Source organism: Euleptes europaea, chromosome 1, assembly GCF_029931775.1.
Source record: "Euleptes europaea isolate rEulEur1 chromosome 1, rEulEur1.hap1, whole genome shotgun sequence".
In the NCBI taxonomy this organism is placed as follows: Eukaryota; Metazoa; Chordata; class Lepidosauria; order Squamata; family Sphaerodactylidae; genus Euleptes; species Euleptes europaea.
Genome location: NC_079312.1, coordinates 20,489,392 through 20,508,791, shown reverse-complemented (window position 1 = coordinate 20,508,791; position 19,400 = coordinate 20,489,392). Strand labels below are relative to the sequence as shown.

Here is a 19,400-nt window from a genome sequence, read left to right as displayed (position 1 = left end):
CTTATTTGGAAGTATCTCTGCTTTGCTGGTAGCGTTGTGCCTAGAAAATGTTACCCCAGGTAGATCTGTTCAAGGATAACGCACTGGAGATCAGGAATTACTTTTACAGCTTATGCTATTTAATGGTACCAGTTTAAACAGTACAAGCTGGGATCAAATATCTCCAGCTGAAACCAAAAGAATCGTACTGCAGAATCACATTTTCATTGAGCACTGATCAAACTTTATAGACTTCTAACAATAAGGATACATTTCCCTTTTCCCCATGGCATCATTCTTGGCTACTGAAATCAACAAGCAGTTCTGTATCCCGACGTTTCCAAGGCAGCCTTTGTTTGCGGGGTGGTTTGCCAGTGCCTTCCCCAGGCATCTTCCCTTCACCCCAAGCAAGCTGGGTCCTCATTTGACCGACCTCGGAAGGATGGAAGGCTGAGTCAACCTTGAGCCGGCTACCTGAAACCGACTTCCGTCGGGATCGAACTCAGGTCGTGAGCAGAGCTTTTGACTGCAGTACTGCAGCTTAACACTCTGCGCCACGGGGCTCTTCCTTAACCGTAGGAGCTCTGTCTTATAGGGATTTTTTTTTCTCTCCAATCCAAATGGTACAATTTCCACCAGTTGTTTCAAATACTTAATATTCTCAGTTCAATAGATTTTTCTAGGCTAAGCTAAATGCCACCTTGTGTCCTCAATGGGTATAACAGAAACGAACAGAGCATGTTCTAAGCAGCAGGGAATCATGGGATGATGTGAAGATTTACTTTGAAGCCACAGATGCAATAAGTGTTGACTCATGATTATCCTGCATGGGTGTAAGGAATATGTGATGTCTGCCTTCCTCCAAGGATGTTCACATGCAAGCAGCTACACGTGAGTAAACCCAAGGAAATGTAACATCTGGTTACGTTGCCTCTGCTCCCTTATCCTTGTTACTTTCCTCTAAAGACTTATCAGTTTGTCTGCCTTTTAAAAATGTTCCCTACCTGCTGTCGTCTTGTTAGTGCTCAGACGTAGCGTTGCCAGCACTCTGCTGTCAATCTTGGGAAGCAATTCAGGGATGAATCCTGAGGACAGGGAATGTCATGGACATCATGATATCATAGAAACATAGAGTTGGAAGGGACTTCAAGGGCCATCTAGTCCAACCCCATGCACAATGCAGGAGATTCACAACTACCTTCCCCCTCCACTCCCCCAGTGACCCCTGCTGTATGCCCAGAGGAAGGCAAAAAACCTCCAGGATCCCTGGCCAACCTGGCCTGGAGGAAAATCCCTTCCTCATCCCAAAGTGGTGGTCAGTATTACCCTGGGCATGTTGCGCCCCAAACTATATTCTTCCAGAATCAAAGAGGCAAGGGCAGTGCCAACGCCTCTAATGCACCCATTTGCAGAAATCCACCTGCTCTCAGAGAAAGAGACCTATAATTATGGGAAGCCCACAATGGGATTCTCCAAGGTGACGGAGCAGCAGCAACCAGTGCTTTTTACAGCAGCCTTCTTACAGCTAAGGTATTTTTTTTCCTGAAGACCATAGATCAAATACTTTTTTGGTTGCTTGGGCTGCCTTATGTTGTTTGGTGCCAGCAAGGGAAGCTGCTTAGTATTTTGAAAAGGAAAACCGTGGATAAGAGGCTGTACTCTTCCAGGAATTCCAAGGTCTCCGTGCATGCAAACAATGCCCCTAACATTTCCCCTCCCCTCTGTCCCCCTCCCGCCCTGTCCTTGTGCAGATGGAACCAACGTGGCTGAACCTTCAGTAGGGGTTTGTGGGAAACAATGGCCTCCCAAATGGGAGAACTCAGCTTATCATCCTTGCTGTCCATTCGGAGAAGTGAGCCTGGCGGAGAGCTGTTCTCCTGCCTGGACCTTGCCTTGGAAAAGCTGAGCCTGGAGCCGCCCTGCGTGAGAAAGAATGCCCGGCTCACAATCGCTGCGGATCAAACCCTGACAGAGTGGATCTCTGGAAAGGGCAACTGCGAGATCGTCGTCTTCCACAGTCAAGGCAAACTCCACTATTGCACCTATGTGACTGAGTGGGAGCAATACCTCTCCCGCCTCTGCTCCCAACCCCAGCCCCTGACCCTTGGCAACCTTCTCCAGACCCGTAGCAAGCTGCGAATGTGGAGTTCATCCGACAAGTCCCTGTCCTTGGCTTGCTTTGACCGAGCTGTGAAATGTTTCTTGATGGAACCCAACACGGTAAAGCAAGATGCCCGGATGCTGGTGGAGTGTGACGGATGGGTGGTGGAATTCATCTCTGGCCAAGGATCCTGCGAGATCTCCGTCTTCCTCTCAGCGGACAACGTTCCTGAGTACGACATCCAAGTGAAGAGCTGGAACATGTTCCTAGAGCGTCTCCGAGCAGGGATTGTGCCACTGAAGCTGGAGAACATCAAGATGGTGAAGCGTAGGCTAGGGAACTGGAAGGAAGAGATAAATCTCTGCTTTGATGTGGCCTTGTCAGCCTTCATCAAGGAACCCAGATGCATCCAGGAGAATGCCAAAATGGTAGTTATTGCTGCTGGAGAAACAATTGAATTGGTCTCTGGGAAAGGAGAGAATCAGATCACCTTGATCAGCTCCGAGAATGGAATCCAGTACCAGGTATCCACGCGGGGATGGTGGGAGCTGATAGCCAGGAGCCTGAACAAGAATGGAGCAGCAGAATAGCAGAATGCCATTTGGACCTTTTCCACATGGGTTTTGTTGAGAAGTGGTTCCTCCCCGCCCCCATTTCATGCTGCACTCCTGTACCTCCCTGGTTTTCCCAGGCTTTTCTCTTTTCCGAACCTACTTTGCTGGGAGGTTTTGGGAAAGACCACAGCAAAGCATGGATGGCTGCCATTTTGGCGCAGAAGCTTGGGTTTTCCCTGTCCCACCCACACGGCTGCCATTTTACCTGTCCCAGTCCCTGTGGGCGCCATTCCTTCTCCTCTCCCCCCCCCACACTATTGGGGGCTTTTGGGGAGGATTCTTCCCCAGTAATTGACATAATGATACAATGACAGCACGTTACATTGCTGTGCCGATTACTGGGGTGGGAGGGCTGTCAAGACGTTAGTTGGATCCCACTGCAGTTATTGCGGTGGGGAAAATGCAGGGAGACCCGCCATCTGGAAGCCGTTTCCATTGTCTGGCAGTTTCAGCCCCAGCAACAAGTCATCTTCTGAAGGAAAGCGTTGCCATGAGGAATGCATTTTGGCCTGCGGAAGATCCGATCTCAGTGCTTTGCTCTGTACCTGGGCCCTGGGTCTGTGATTCTCCTGAGCTGTCGCAGGTACCGACATTCTAGGCTTTGCTTATCATAAAGTTTTGTAACCTTTAGCTTAACAAAGGGATCAGTCTTGAAGTGGTCAACTCGTGGTGGGTTAAGATGGACTCAGATGTGAAATGGAAAGGGGCAGAAATCCCAGGGAAAAAAGACTGGATTTTGAAAATGTTTGAACTGGTGGAAATGGCAAAACTTACAGCCATTTTAAATCAAAAAGACAATGTACGATTTATGGGGGAATGGGAGGCTTGGATGAAATATTGTGAATATGAATTAGGACTGGGGGAAATGGAAGACTACCTTTTAATCTGATCTAAACGATACTATTAATATTAAGAACTATAATTAATTATACTAATAGAATACGTTATATGAAATTTAACTGAGATATAAGAAGATCAGGCCAATTACGATGGGTTAGAATACTTTATTAAGAGGCGGACGGAGGTGATTGGGAAGTCGAAAAATTTTCGGTTATTTGGTAGTTTATAACATATATAAGAAATTACAACAACATCTAGTTAGGATTTAGAATTACATGTCACCATTATTGTTGTTTGTTAATATGGGAAATTTGTATTATAAAATCCAATAAAATTTAAATAAAAAAAAAAGATTGACTCAGGTGTGATGGCGCGTTAGCCTCTTCTAAAAGTGACTTCAGAATATTTCTGGGATATGATTTATAACGAACTAAGGTTGATAGTACAACATAATATCCCTAAAACACCGGAAATGATGCTGTTAAGTATAATACCAGACTCCATAGTGACTCAGAGATCATTTTTGATACATGCCACTACCGCTGCAAGACTGGTCTATGCAATGAAATGGAAAACATCCGAGATACCAGATAAGACCGCTTGGATAGATAAAACGATGGAACTGGCTGAAATGGCAAAACTTACTGCATTAATAAATCAAAAAGAAAACACTGAATTTATGGGAGAATGGGAGGCATGGATAACATACTGTGTAACTGAATTTAATTTGGGAAATATTAAGGGATATGGTTTGATCTAATTCAAATTGTTTGAAGTAATTAAGTTACCAAAGTTAAAGTTTAGATTTTAAGATAATGATAAATATGGTTTATTATAATGAATTAGACATCAAATACAAAGAGAGAAATAAAGATATTAAATGGACTGAGGAGGGGAGAGGGGAAGTCAACTATATACATCCATTTAGATAAGAAAGTAACTGTTTATATTAAATACTATGTGAATTGAATGATACAACAGAATGTGAACTAATTTGAAAAATAATAAAAAAGAAAAAAAAGAAAATAAAGCCCTTTCTGCCAAAGCATTGCATCTAACTTCTTCTCTCTTTGCCTTTTTTGGCTGTGTTTTAAAAAATAAAGTTCAGAAAGAAAGCCTGGTATCTGTATGTTGCTGCAGTCCCCTGAACCCTGACCTAACTACTATACATCACTCCCTCTTAGGGAATCCTGTTACTCTCGAACCTTGGGTGAGGCTGTATCATAGGCTATCACTTTTAGTCCTAGTAAGAGGTACAACGTCCCTATCTGGATGGCCCAAGCTAGCCCGATATTGTCAGATCTCGGAAGCTAAGTAGGGTCAGCTCAGTTCTGGTTAGTACTTGGATGGGAGACCACCAAAGAAATCCAGGGTAGCTGTGCAGAAGCAGGCAATGGCAAACCTGCCTGTGTTCATCTCTTGCCTTGAAAATCCTATGGGATCGCCGTGAGTCAGCTGCGACTTGTCAGCACTTTACACATACAGACAGGTGGAATATAAGCTCACTAAACTACTTTTGGGGCCATCTATAAACCTACACTTATTTTCCTGACTCTACAGCCCACACAGCTCTTTTGCCTCAGAGGGGTGTCAGATCATATCACCCTTGTCATTAAGAAAAACACAATTTAGATGTTTTTAAATATGCCACAACTGCTGCAAGGGCAGTATTGGCAAGAACTTGGAAACAAATGCAAATTCCTGATATAGAAGAATGGAAAGATAAAATGCTTGAATATGCTAATATGGCCAGAATGACCTTTATGGCAAATCCTATTTACAATGAAACCATAGAACAGTTCAATGAGAAATGGGAACCATTCTATACTTATATGTCAACAGATTGATTATTATTGTAACACAAAAAGCTAGAAAAAATATATAGACAAACATATTCGACTTACATAAAACATATGCGACTTACATAAAGTCCAGTTAGAATGATAATTGGTTGATTTTTATGTTGAATTGTTTTCTTAAATGCTAATCATTTAATATATATAGGATGATAAAATGATCAACATATCTTAAGAAGTATAAACATTTATTTAGTTAAACATAAATAAATTGGATGGTTACATTTGCTTGTTTAATAATTCTTCAAATCCAACTCAGTTTATGTACTTATATATTTGGAAAAATGCTTTTTCTATTTTGGATGGTCTCCTTTCCCTCCTTCCCTTTTTTTCCCTTTTGCATCCCCTTATTAAAATAATAGCTGAATAAATTGTGTATTTCTTTATAAAAAATTCCTTCCAAAAACCCCAGTGTCTTATTTAAAATGGGATCTCAGGGCCAAACTAGACATTACTAGACACCCTTTTAGAAAAGAATTTGGCCATTTAAAAAACCCACGAGGGCTCGATCTTGTTTGCCCCTGTGCCTTTTCAAGTGCCAAGGTGTGGGAAAGGGGGACAAGGATGCCTGCTCCCACCGTGCCACGGCCCAACCAGGATGAGGCCCTCACAACATTTTTAAATGGCCCAATTCTTCTCTAAAACGGCGGTCACATCTAGTTCGGCCCTCAGCCACTTCACTGGCACTGCTAGCCCGCCACGCAACACAAGAGGAAGAGTTGGTTTTTATATGCCGACTTTCTCTACCACTTAAGGAAGAACCAAACCAGCTTGCAAGTGTAATACTAAGGGTTTCAGTGGTAAATTGTGAAGAGCTGTGCTGGTCTATGACTGGTTTTTTTTAATAAAGATTGGTTGATTGAACCAGCTTACAATCACCTTTTCTTCCCCTCCCCACAACAGACACCCTGGGAAGTAGGTGGGGCCTTCCCAGAAGACAGATTGGACAAGTAGGGACATCAGGGGCATAAAACACCGCATAGGTGTTCTGTCCCACCAGCATCATAGTTAAATGTGGGCCTTAAAGGCAGTATTTTGTGAGCCAGATGCCCACATCGGAAGAAACGTGCCTCGAAGAAGAAGTTGAGGGAAGTGAGTGGGGGGTACAGGGTTCAGACCTAGAATCATAGAGTTGGAAGGGACCACCGGGGTCATTTAGTCCAATCCCCTGCACTACTACCTCCCCCACACACACACCAGAGACCCCTACTTCATGCCCAGAAGATGGCCAAGATGTCCTCCCTCTCGTGATCTGCCTAAGGTCATAGAATCAGCATTGCTGACAGATGGCCATCTAGCCTCTGCTTAAAAACCTCCAGGGAAGGAGCGCTCACCACCTCCCGAGGAAGCCTGTCCCACTGAGGAACCGCTCTGTTAAAAATTCTTCCTAACGTCTAGACAGAAACTCTTCTGATTTATTTTCAACCTGTTGGTTCTGGTCCGACCTTCTGGGGCAACAGAAAATAACTCGGCACCCTCCTCTACATGACAGCCCTTCAAGTACTTGACGATGGTTATCATATCCCCTCTCAGTCTTCTCCTCTTCAGGCTAAACATACCCAGCTCCTTCAACCTTTCCTCATAGGACTTGGTCTCCAAACCCCTCACCATCTTTGTTGCCCTCCTCTGGATTACCCATTTAGTTTGCCCAGAGATCAGACAATGGCTGCGTACCACAAACTAGATGGTTTCCCCCTTCCTGGTTCTGAACTCTTACTCTTTTGGCCTTGCCTGGAATCGTGGGATCATAAAGAAATTCCTATTTGGACGTTCCTGAGAACTGCGGGCCTGCATTCCTGCTTCCGTTTCCATAAGTCTCTTCAGTAAGAAAACTCTCGGAGAGGCTTCTGTCGTATGATTGCTGCTGAGCACGCCAGCAAACAGTAACAGCATTTACCTAGAACCATAGAATCATAGAGCTGGAAGGAGTCATACAGAGGCCATCTAGTCCAACCCCCTGCTTACTGCAGGATCAGCCTAGAGCAGGGGTGGGGAACCTTTTTTCTGCCAAGGGCCATTTGGATATTTATAATATCATTCGGGGGCCATACAAATTTATCAACTTAAAAATTAGCCTGCTATATTTGGTCAAACATTTAGCCAAGAGGCACGACCGGAGACGGCTCCGAGTGTCTGCCACATAGAGCGACTCGCTTTTGAGCTCTGGTGTCCCCAGCTGGGCCCAAGAGATTCAGGCAGGGCAGCATCCTTCTGAGCTAGAGATCTACCAGGACCCATGAAGGGCCAGACCAAATGATTTCGAGGGCCTTATACGGCCCCCGGGCCTGACGTTCCCCACCCCTGGCCTAGAGCATCCCTGACAAGTGTTTGTCCAGCCTCTGCTTAAAGACTGACAGTGATGGGGAGCTCACCACCTCCCCAGGTAGTTGATTCCACTGTCGAACAACTCTTACTGTAAAATATTTTTTCGTAATATCAATTTAAACCCATTACTGCGAGTCCTATCCTCTGCTGCCGACAGGAACAGCTCCCTGCCCTCCTCTAAGTGGCAGCCCTCCAAATACTTCAAGAGAGCAATCGTGTCCCCCCTCAACCTCCTCTTCTCCAGACTGAACACTCCCAACTCCCTCAGCCTTTCCTCGTAGGGCTTGACCTCCAGGCCCCTGATCATCCTCGTCGCTCTCCTCTGCACCCACTCGATTCTGCCCGCACCCTTTTTGAAGTGAAAGGGCAGCCTCAATGGCTTTATCGCGATAGAGAATAAAATAATCCCATTCCAAATTGTAAACATCTCAAATCCAGTTGCCAAGCCCACATGTCTACGTTCAACATTAGTGTCTATAAACCGATAGCCGAATAACAAAAGGAGGACTTCATTATTGCTACAAATGTTTATTTATTGATTCGATTTTTATCCGGCCCTTTCCTGACTGGAGTAAACATCGTCTATTAAATAAGGAAGAACTGCCTTAAACTAACTCTCACCTCCTTTAAGCATCACCATCCAAGTAGAGAAACAGAGGTTTCTTTCTGGGAGAATTTATGCATGAAAAGGGCAAAAATGCCAGGGAGAAACTTGGATGGGCCATGAGTCAATAATCAATCACAACGGCACTGGCAAACAGATAACCCAGAACTAGCCACCCTCCATTTATTTCACCAAGAGTCTCAAATAACTTATGATTTCATTTCCTCCTCATCCTGAGGAGTTTTTGGTTTTAGTGTCAATAGAGACTAAAAATATATATTTAAAAAAATTCCACTGTATGTACATTTGTCCCTTTCTCGTGAACGTATTATCAGGGACCATCTTTGATTTTTCTCTCTCACAAATTTCTCTGCTTTTATAGAAGAGTGTGACTGACATCTTCCTCATAATCTGTGTCCTCTTTTGTCACAATACAGATGATCCATAAAACCTTTAGCTCAAATAGAAGATTCCCCCCCATTCTCAGCTTTTACAACCTGTCCAGTTTTGAGTGGATGTGCTCATGCCTAAGAAGATCTGTTTTACGAATAAAGCTTTTACCGCACGAGGAACATGAATGTGGTCTCTCTCCTGTGTGAATCTGTTCATGCCTTTTAAGTGTCGAACTCTGACCGAAACTTTTCCCACAGACTGGGCACGGATATGGTTTCTCTCCTGTATGGATTCTCCTGTGTCTGATGAGGTTAGCTCTCTGATTGAAGCTTTCACTGCAGTCTGAACATTCATAGGGTTTCTCTCCAGTGTGCGTTCTCACATGGGCAACAAGGCTGGATCTGTGACTGAAGCTTTTACCACAGACTGAGCACATATATGGGTTTTTCCCCGTATGGGTTCCTCCGTGCGTAACGAGGCTTGACTTATGACTGAAGCTTTCGCCACAGTCGATGCGCGAGTATGGTTTCTCTCCAGTGTGGGTCCTCTCATGTCTGTTCAGGTTTGACGTTTGCGTGAAGCTTTTACCACAGAATGAACATTTATACGGCTTCTCCCCACTATGGGTTCTTTCATGGGAAAGTAGCTGCGATCTTTTAGTAAAGTTTTTGTCACACCTGGAGCATTTACACAGTTTCTCCCCCGTGTGGGTTCTCCCGTGCGTAATAAAGCTAGAACTGTCGCTGAAGCGCTTTCCACATTCGGAGCATTTATAGGGCTTCTCTCCAGAATGGATTTGCTCATGGGTAACAAGGTTTGTTTTACGACTGAAGCTTTTACCACAGACTGTGCACATGTGAGGTTTTTCCTCTGTATGGATTTTTTCATGTCTAAAATGAGTTGCCCTTTGACTGAAGCTCTTCCCACAGACTGAGCATGCATACGGTTTTTCCCCTGTATGAGTCCTCTCATGGGTCGTGAGGTTCGATCTCTGCTTGAAGCTTTTACCACAGACTGAGCATCTGAATGGTTTTTCTTCGGTGTGGATTCTCTCATGACTAAGAAGGCTTGATCTTTGCACAAAGGTTTTCCTACAGATTAAGCACATATAAGGTTTTTCTCTAGTGTGCGTTCCTTCGTGCGTAATCAGGCCCGATCTCTGACTGAAACATTTACCACAGATTGAGCATGTATAAGGTTTCTCCCCAGTGTGCATTCGGCCATGTGTGATCAGCCCTGATCGTTGATTAAAACTTTTACCACAGACTGCACAAACGTATGGCTTTTCTTCTGTGTGGATTCTCTCGTGACTAACAAGACTTGATCTGTGTTTGAAATGTCTACCACAGATCAAGCACATATATGGTTTCTCTGCTGTGTGGGTTTTTCCATGTGTTATAAGGTTTGATCTCTGACTGAAGCTTTTCCCACAAACTGAACACACGTGTGGTTTTTCTTTTGTGTGGATCCTTTCATGATTGATCAGGTTTGATTTCTGATTGAAGCTTTTCCCACAAATTGAACATGGGTATGGTTTTTCTTTTGTGTGTACCCTTTCATGACTCATCAAGTTTGCTCTTTGGCTGAAGCTTTTCCCACAAACTGAACATGGATGTGGTTTTTCTCCTGTGTGGGTTCCCATGTGTGTAAGAAGGGTTGATCTTTGACTGAAGCTTTTCCCACAGACTGAGCAGGTATATGGTTTTATTCCTGCATGGCTTCGTTCGTGAATAAGAAGGTTTGATCTCCCTTTGAAGCGTTTGCCACAGTGTGAGCACTGATATGGTTTCTCTTCCGAGTGGGTTCTCTCATGCGCAAAAAGGGCTGAACTCTGATTGAAGCTCTTCCCACAGTGGGAGCATTTATATGGCTTCTCTCCTGTATGAATCCTTCTATGAATAAACAGGTGATTTCTCCAATTGAAGCTCTTGCCACAGTCTGAGCATGTATATGGCTTTGGTCCCATGTGGGTTCTCTCGTGTTCAACAAAAAGCGATCTCCAGTAATAGCTTTTCCCACAGACTGAGCATGAAAATGGCTTTACTCCTGTATGGCTTCCTTCATGGCTAGTAAGGTAGGACCTTTGGCTGAAGCTTTTCCCACACACTGAGCAGGTATATGGTTTCTCACCTGTATGAATTTTTTCATGTTTAGTTAGGTGTGCTGTCTGGCTAAAGCTTTTCCCACAGACGAAGCATTTATACGGCTTCTCTCCCGAATGAATTCTTCCATGATTAATGAGGGTTGCTCTGTGACTGAAGCGCTTCCCACAATCAAAACACTTGTACGGCTTCTCTTCTGCATGCCTTCTCTCATGGGCAATAAGGAGAGACTGCCAGTGGAAACTTCTTCCACATTGAAAGCATTTATACCATCTCTCTTCTGTATGATTTCTTTTCTGTACACAGGTGGCAGAGCCCCAGGTGCACTTCTTCCCAGACTCTTTAATCCTCTTTTGTATCACAACTTCAGTATCACTTGTCTCAGGTAACATTTTCCCTTGTCTCTTCACCCCATGGATTCCCTCCTGCCCCTCGGCACAAAACAGACCCTCATAGGTATCTGCCTTTCCAGGGCAACTGAAAATTCTCCCTTTGACAATTCCTAATGACAGCCCGTTGCATTCCACTTGCTTTAGATCTTCTGACAGAAGATCCTCCTCCTCCACAGGCCCTTTGTGTTGGGAACACAATCAAAAATATTAGTACAGAACAGATTCCTGGCACAAGCATGATCAGAGACATAATAGCAGGATGTGAATTATACAGTATTTACTCAAATGCAAGACTAGGTTTTTTTCGAGGTATGCCATCAAAAAAGGGGATCCAATTCACATACAAGTTAGTTATGTTCAATAACAAAAAACTTCCTGTGTGTAATTTTTTTAGAGAGAGTTGACTTACATTCAGGGTAACCTGCCTTTCAAGTAACTATGGTTATATTAAGATGGCAAAGACTAGAAATTGTCAATAGTATTAGCTCATAAAAAAGATCTGCAAGTGGAGCACAGCTGGACTTCCATCTGTAGATTTCCCATGGGGTGGTGAGGCAAGGAAGAGAAGAAGAAGAGTCGGTGTTTATATCCCGATTTTCTCTACCTTTAAGGAGACTCAAGCTGGTTTACAATCGCCTTCCTTTTCTCTCCCCACAACCGACACCTTGTGAGGTAGGTGAGGCTGAGAGAGCTCTAAGAGAACTGTGACTAGCCCAAGGTCACACAGCTGGCTTCATGTGGAGGAGTGGGGAAATCAGCCCAATTCACCAGATTAGAGTCCGCTGCTCTTAACCACTACACCACGCTGGCTCTTTTTGGATAGCAAAACAAACCCTTATATGTTTTTCTAGTTTTGTAAAATAAGCTCTTTGGTAAATATTGTTCACCTGTGCTCTTTGTCAAATTATATTTTAGATAAATAAAATTAGTTTTAATAATATCATGACCTTTTGATGGTGCATGAGTTACCAGTTATAAAATTAGTATAGTTAGGACCAGAATATTAAGACACTAGGGACAGCTCTTCAGCTTGATCTTAGAACATGTGATCCAACTTTACATGTAAAGTGACTCTCTAACAAAGGTGTAAGCAATGTGTAATTCAAAATATAGCATTATACCTCTGCAGGTATAAAATTAGCCACCACAGAATGATCCTTGAAGGAAAAGCAACAGACGTGTGTGACTACAGAAACAACTGCTTAACAAACTGTTGTTCTTTGAACTTAATTCTCACCTGGAGAAGGCCTGCTTTCCTTAGAATCAGGATTAACTGGAACCCAAAGATCCTCTTCTGTTTCCACCTTGATCACTGCATCAGAAACCCCTGATCATAGGCCATATAGAAAAGAAGAGAATAAGCAGATGTTGTCATCAGGAACAGTATCAGACCATGTTTTCAATTTGAAGAAGAGTTGGTTTTTATACGCTGGCTTTCCCACTTAAGGAAGAATCAAACCGGCTTACGATCACCTTCCCTTCCCCACAACAGACACCCTGTGTGGTAGGTGGGGCTGAGAGAGCTGTGACTAGCCCAAAGTCACCCAGCTGGCTTCGTGTGCAGGAGTGGGGAAACAAATCCAGTTCACCAGATTAGGGTCCGCAGCTCACGTGGAGGAGTGGGGAATCAAACCCGGTTCTCCAGATCAGACTCCACCACTCCAAACCACTGCTCTTAATCACTGTGCCATGCTTAGCTTCCAAGATCTGAAGAGATTAGGATAGGCCGGCTATTAGGCTGCTCTTCCATTGTTAGTTGATTTTATAGCCTGTATCACATTGAGTACATCTTTTTATAGCAACCAACGTTTCATAAATTAATAAATTGACTATAATAAGGCTGGGTTCCTGTGTATATCCAGGTGTTACCAATTTGCTTGCAAGCTGTTTCTCTTGCTCCTGCCTCACCTAAATCGTAATCTGAGGGGAGGTCATTTCCTTCCAAGGTTGGCTGATCCAAAACCCATGGCTCTTCCCCTTGCTGAAGCCGGGAGATCAAGTCAGGTTTGAGAACAGGAAACCCTGCTCAAGAGCAAAAGAATAAAGAGGCAATGAAAATTTAACATCAGGATTGCTGAATCTAGTCCAATTCCATGAAATCCACTTGGAATATGTGTACAAGCTTATTGCACTGAAAAACCGGCATATGTGGGAGTTTGGGAGGAACATCTATGCCCGCTGCACAAGATCCAGGCTAAGCTTTCTGTTTCCCTTCATCTTTCAAGAATAAAGCTCGGTTGTGGCTAGAGGCACAAAGTGAAGGGCAGGAACCAAAGGGGTGGTGGCTCACAGGCATTTGGCCTTGAGTAAACCACAGTATGAGCATTTTTGTAACTTAGAAGAAGAGTTGTTTTTTATACCCCACTTCTCTCTACCTTTAAGGAGTCTCAAACCGGCTTACAATCATCTTCTCTTCCTCTCCCCGCAACAGATACCTTGTGAGGTAGGTGGGGCTACGAGAGTTCTGAGAGAACTGTAACTAGCCCAAGGTTACCCGGCAGGCTTCATGTTCAGGAGTGGGGAAACCAACCTGGTTCACCAGATTTAGAGTCCGCCGCTCATGTGGAGGAGTGGAGAATCAAACCCGGTTCTCCAGATCAGAGTCCATTGCTCCAAACCACCGCTGTTAACTGCTACGCCACACTGGCTTACTTAGGGAGAATACAGTGGGACGGCAAAAGTTAGAAAGCCGTTTCCTCCTCCTTACCTAAGGAGGCCACATTCTCATAATTCTCCTGCATGACATCCCGGTATAAAGCTCTTTGACTCGGATCCAGCAAAGCCCACTGCCCTTCTGTGAAATATACAGCTACATCCTCAAAGGCCACCTGTGCCTGAAAGAGAAAAGCAAATTCGTCTTAACTCCGTTGCTGCTACCTCGGGGGGGGGGGGACAGCACATCAGTCACTGTAACATCTAAGTTCTCTGTACAGAAGCAATTTAGATTACTGGAATCACCCCACTACCTTGTCCCTTCCCACATACCAAATACCACAATCAGAATATTGTCGAAGGCTTTCGCGGTCAGAGTTCATTGGTTCTTGTAGGTTATCCGGGCTGTGTGACCGTGGTCTTGGGATTTTCTTTCCTGACGTTTCGCCAGCAGCTGTGGCCGGCATCTTCAGAGGAGTAACACTGAAGGACAGTGTCTCTCAGTGTCAAGTGTGTAGGAAGAGTAATATATAGTCAGAAAGGGGTTGGGTTTGAGCTGAATCATTGTCCTGCAAAAAGTATCAGGAAAGAAAATACCAAGACCACGGTCCCACAGCCCGGATACCACAATCAGAATCTGCAAATAACAATTGCGGTGTTCTTGAAACTACCAGGCCAGGGGATGGGGTAGACAAGAATTGTTTTCTTCCCCAACTTTCTCTCTCTCACACCTAAACACACTTTGTCTCTACCACAAACGTATTTGCAGATCAACAATACCACCATACCTGAATCGGTGCTGCTGCCTCCATTTTCCTTTCCCAGATCCACAGGGGATCAACAGACTTTCCCCCCCATGTCCTGTGAGGGGAGAAAGAAGAACGTGGAAGATGTCAGATGAGACTGCATATGTGAATGTATGAAACTGCCTTGTACTGAATCCGACCCCTGACCATCTAGCTCAGCCTTAGTGGCTGGCAGCAGCTCTCCAGAGCCTCAGAGACACTGTGGTGTAGAGGTGAGAGTGTCAGGCTAGTATCTGGTCACCACACCCCAAAAAGGATATTACAGAGCTTGAGAAGGTGCAGAAAAGAGCAACCAAAATGATTAGGGGACTAGAGCAACTATCCTATGGGGAGCGGTTAAGACGCTTAGGGCTGTTTAGCTTGGAAAGAAGGCGGCTGAGGGGAGACATGATAGAGGTCTATAAAACTATGCATGGTTTGGTGAGAGTGGACAGGGAGAGGTTTTTCTCCCTCTCCCATAATACTAGAACGCGAGGTCATCTGTTGAAGCTGGAGGGTGACAGATTCAAAACAGATAAAAGGAAGTATTGTTTCACACAACGCATAGTTAAATTGTGGAACTCCCTGCCCCGGGATGGGGTGATGGCTGCCAACTTGGAAGGCTTTAAGAGGGGAGTGGACATATTCATGGAGGAAAGGGGTATTCATGGCTATTAGTTAAAATGGATACTAGTCATGCTGCATACCTATTCTCTCTAGTATCAGAGGAGCATGCCTATTATTTTGGGTGCGGTGGAACACATGCAGGATGGTGCTGCTGCAGATGTCTTGTTTGGGGGCTTCCTGGAGGCACCTGGTTGGCCACTGTGTGAACAGCCTGCTGGACTTGATGGGCCTTGGTCTGATCCAGCAGGGCTTTCCTTATGTTCTTATCAATGAATGAAATTACCCTATTCTGTCCAAGATCTGAGGAGCATGCCTAATGTATTGGGTGCTCTGGAACACAGGTGGGACAATGCTGCTGCAGTCGTCTTGTTTGGGGGCTTCCTGGAGGCACCTGGTTGGCCACCGTGTGAACAGACTGCTGGACTTGATGGGCCTTGGTCTGATCCAGCAGGGCCTTTCTTATGTTATCTGCCAGGCCCAGGTGAAATTGTGGAAGTTTTCTAGGTGACCTCAGGGCAGCCACTCTCTCTCAACCTAACCTACCACACAGGGTTGCTGTGAGGATAAAACAGAGAAGAGGAGACCAATGTTGTAAGCTGCTCTGTGTCCCCGCAGGGGATAATAGTTTTATTAATAAAAATGGACAGTCAACAGTAAATATATACATAAATTAAAAATAGTCACATAATCACATAGAGTCACATAAAATACTTTACAACCTGCATCCGTAGCCCCTTCTCGCTTAACCAAAACGATATCTTACTATAAAATGGACATTTCCATTCTTTGAATGGTTCTTGCTCATAACAGGTCTACACTATTAATATCATTTTTTTAAAGCGGTTGGCTTCATTAAAATATACACCTCTTTTCTTTTTGACAACCAATCATGTATCTTAGGGGAGGTTTTCTGGTTCCACTGCCTGGAAAAGACCATTCCAGCTACAGTTAACAAATGTAACACTACTATCCGTTGGTCTCTCGGAATTTCAGGAAGATAGTTCAACAATAAGGTTTCTGGCTTAAACAGAATTTGTTTCCTCAACCCAATTGACATAATTTTTATAACCTGTTTCCAAAAGATCGATGCCTTTACGCAACCCCACCACATATGAAAAAAAATCTGCATTGTCTTCATTACAGAACCAGCATCTTCTGGTACCTGTCTTATAGATCTCTGCCATCCTTGAAGGTGGTAGATTGGGGTATAAATATCTAAATAAGTAAATTCAGATAGGATGTGAAACCTCCTTGTCCATGACAGGGACAAACCCAGATTGTTGTCCTGTTTGTGAGTTTCCTTTCTGCTTCCCCTCACACAACAAAAGACAACTGGTAAGAAATCAAGTCCAGGGAGTGGAGTGCATTTCCTTAGAACAGTGGTTCCCAACCTTTTTTTGACCACTAGGGACCACTAGGACTTTTTTGTTCGGTGCAGGGACCCCAAGGTTCAAAATAAAAATTCTGAGAATTTGAAAATAAACTTTAATCATAACTGTTAGTTAAACATTAAACTTAGAATAATATTTGAATATATATTTTTATAACAGAGAACTTTTAATTGAAAATATTAATTTATTATGGGTTTATAACTTTGTTTTGCGGACCTTAATTTAGTTCTCGCGGACCCCTGGGGGTCCACGGACCCCCGGTTGGAAACCAGTGCCTTAGAAGGAAAAACAACAACTATGGAACTGTCAAATAGAGAACACGGAACAGGGAATTGCAAGAGATAGAACAGAGTAAAAAACCCTTCCATTTGGCCTCTTATGGCATTTTCAGGTAAAAACAGAATGGCAGGCCGAGCTGTATCGATCTGGTCCAGCATCCTGAATCTAATAAATAAAACTGCTGATATTGAATAAAACTGCTGATATCAAACTGCCCTTGTACAAATCTATGGTGAGACCACACTTGGAATACTCTGTACAGTTCTGGTCGCCACACCGAAAAAAGGATATTACAGAGCTTGAGAAAGTGGAGAAAAGAGCAACCAAAATGATTAGGGGACTGGCGCAACGGTCCTATGGGGAGCGGTTAAGACGCTTGGGGCTGTTTAGCTTGGAAAGAAGGCGGCTAAGGGGAGACATGATAGAGGTCTATAAAATTATGCATGGTTTGGAGAGAGTGGACAGGGAGAGGTTTTTCTCCCTCTCCCATAATACTAGAACACGGGGTCATCTGCTAAAGCTGGAGGGCGAGAGGTTCAAAACAGATAAAAGGAAGCATTTTTTCACACAACGCATAGTTAAATTGTGGAACTCCCTGCCCCGGGATGGGGTGATGGCTGCCAGCTTGGAGGGCTTTAAGAGGGGAGTGGACATATTCATGGAGGAGAGGGGTATTCATGGCTGTTAGTTAGAATGGATACTAGTCAGGCTGCATACCTATTCTCTCTAGTATCAGAGGAGCATGCCTATTATTTTGGGTGCGGTGGAACACGGGCAGGATGGTGCTGCTGCAGTCGTCTTGCTTGGGGGCTTCCTGGAGGCCCCTGGTTGGCCACTGTGTGAACAGACTGCTGGACTTGATGGACCTTGGTCTGATCCAGCAGGGCCTTTCTTATGTTCTTTCTTTTTTTATATAAATATTTTTATTGATTTTTGATAATAAATGGGACACAGAATGGGCAGATGCCTCTGGAAGCTCACCAGCATATTATGAAGATAATGGCCACCCCACTGATTGCCCCTATATGAGCATCAGAGACATACTATACGTGGAGGTTCCACTTAGTTGTCACGGAAATGACCAGGGAGACGTCCCGGAAACATGCACGATCGAGGGTGAGAGGGGTCTTTTCTGGCTCCCCCACCCGGTTCTCACCAGCAGATTTGATCACTTGCTTCCCGGCGCAGCAGATCCCTCAGTTGCTGATGCTGCATCGACGATTCTCACCGATTCTTTTTTTTATCGCTTGTACAATTTCCAAGTTTTTTTTTTTTTTAGATAAATGAAATCGGACTGCTTTCACCAAACCCCAACATTTAAAAAAACCTTGCACGGTTTCCAATTCCTACAGTCGCTCGTTCCTTGTTTTCCGCTTCCCACCATGTGATCGACTAAGGCAACGCCAGATCCTCCAAGAGATCCCAGGCAATCCAGCGCCTTTCTCCAAAGCCACTACCTGAGAGCAATGATGGAGCCGGGGTAGATGCGACGGGCATTGATCTCTCTGGTCTGCTTATAACCTTTGCCAGCCCAAACAAGAGTGGGGGAAATCTCCTGCAAAAATGTGCAAATCTCCGTTTGCAGTTCTCCCCCCAAATATCCAACGCTGCCTCTGCGGTTCTGTGACCCACTCTGAGCAAAGAACTAATCGCTGTTCTGGACGTTTTAAAAACTGCAGCCCTCAGTCGGTGTGCCCTGTGCCGCAAGCCCCGGTCATACTTAATGAAACTTACATCAGAGTAGACGTGCATAGGATTGTATTGCTGCATTCGTTTCGTCTTTGAAAATGTAGGCAGGACAGGGTCTGTTCTGGATGCCTTCGCGGCAGCTGGATCCGAGCCTCGCAGGTTGGCCCCATTCTGCTGTTCAGTGAGGCCAGTTCCCAAACAAGGATAGGATCACACTTGCAGCTCCAGATGTGCAGTGCAATCTTAAACACGTTCGGTGAGGCCAGTTCCCAAACAAGGATAGGATCACACTTGCAGCTCCAGATGTGCAGTGCAATCTTAAACACGTTCAGTGAGGCCAGTTCCCAAACAAGGATAGGATCACACTTGCAACTCCAGATGTGCAGTGCAATCCTAAACATGTTCAGTGAGGCCAGTTCCCAAACAAGGATAGGATGACACTTGCAGCTCCAGATGTGCAGCGCAATCTTAAACACGTTCGGTGAGGCCAGTTCCCAAACAAGGATAGGATCACACTTGCAGCTCCAGATGTGCAGTGCAATCTTAAACACGTTCGGTGAGGCCAGTTCCCAAACAAGGATAGGATCACACTTGCAGCTCCAGATGAGCAGTGCAATCTTAAACACGTTCGGTGAGGCCAGTTCCCAAACAAGGATAGGATCACACTTGCAGCTCCAGATGTGCAGTGCAATCTTAAACACGTTTGGTGAGGCCAGTTCCCAAACAAGGATAGGATCACACTTGCAGCTCCAGATGAGCAGTGCAATCTTA

At 44.5% G+C, this 19,400-nt stretch overlaps 2 protein-coding genes across 2 annotated transcripts; both read right to left on the bottom strand.

Moving 5' to 3' along the window:
• Window positions 1–8,809: 8,809 nt before the first annotated feature.
• Window positions 8,810–10,813, bottom strand: LOC130473163 (zinc finger protein 300-like). Its single transcript, XM_056844696.1, has 3 exons — window positions 10,491–10,813; window positions 9,472–9,734; window positions 8,810–9,138 (listed from the first exon to the last, which is right to left on the bottom strand). Exons 1-3 carry the CDS (start codon window positions 10,676–10,678, stop codon window positions 8,810–8,812), a joined length of 780 nt encoding a protein of 259 aa, XP_056700674.1. The 5' UTR covers window positions 10,679–10,813.
• Window positions 10,814–12,343: 1,530 nt separating this feature from the next.
• LOC130473153 (zinc finger protein 707-like) lies at window positions 12,344–14,696 on the bottom strand. The gene is made up of 4 exons (XM_056844686.1): window positions 14,647–14,696; window positions 13,914–14,040; window positions 13,115–13,228; window positions 12,344–12,363 (listed from the first exon to the last, which is right to left on the bottom strand). The coding sequence occupies exons 1-4, from the start codon at window positions 14,668–14,670 to the stop codon at window positions 12,344–12,346; spliced, it is 285 nt and encodes a 94-aa protein (XP_056700664.1). The 5' UTR covers window positions 14,671–14,696.
• Window positions 14,697–19,400: the final 4,704 nt, after the last annotated feature.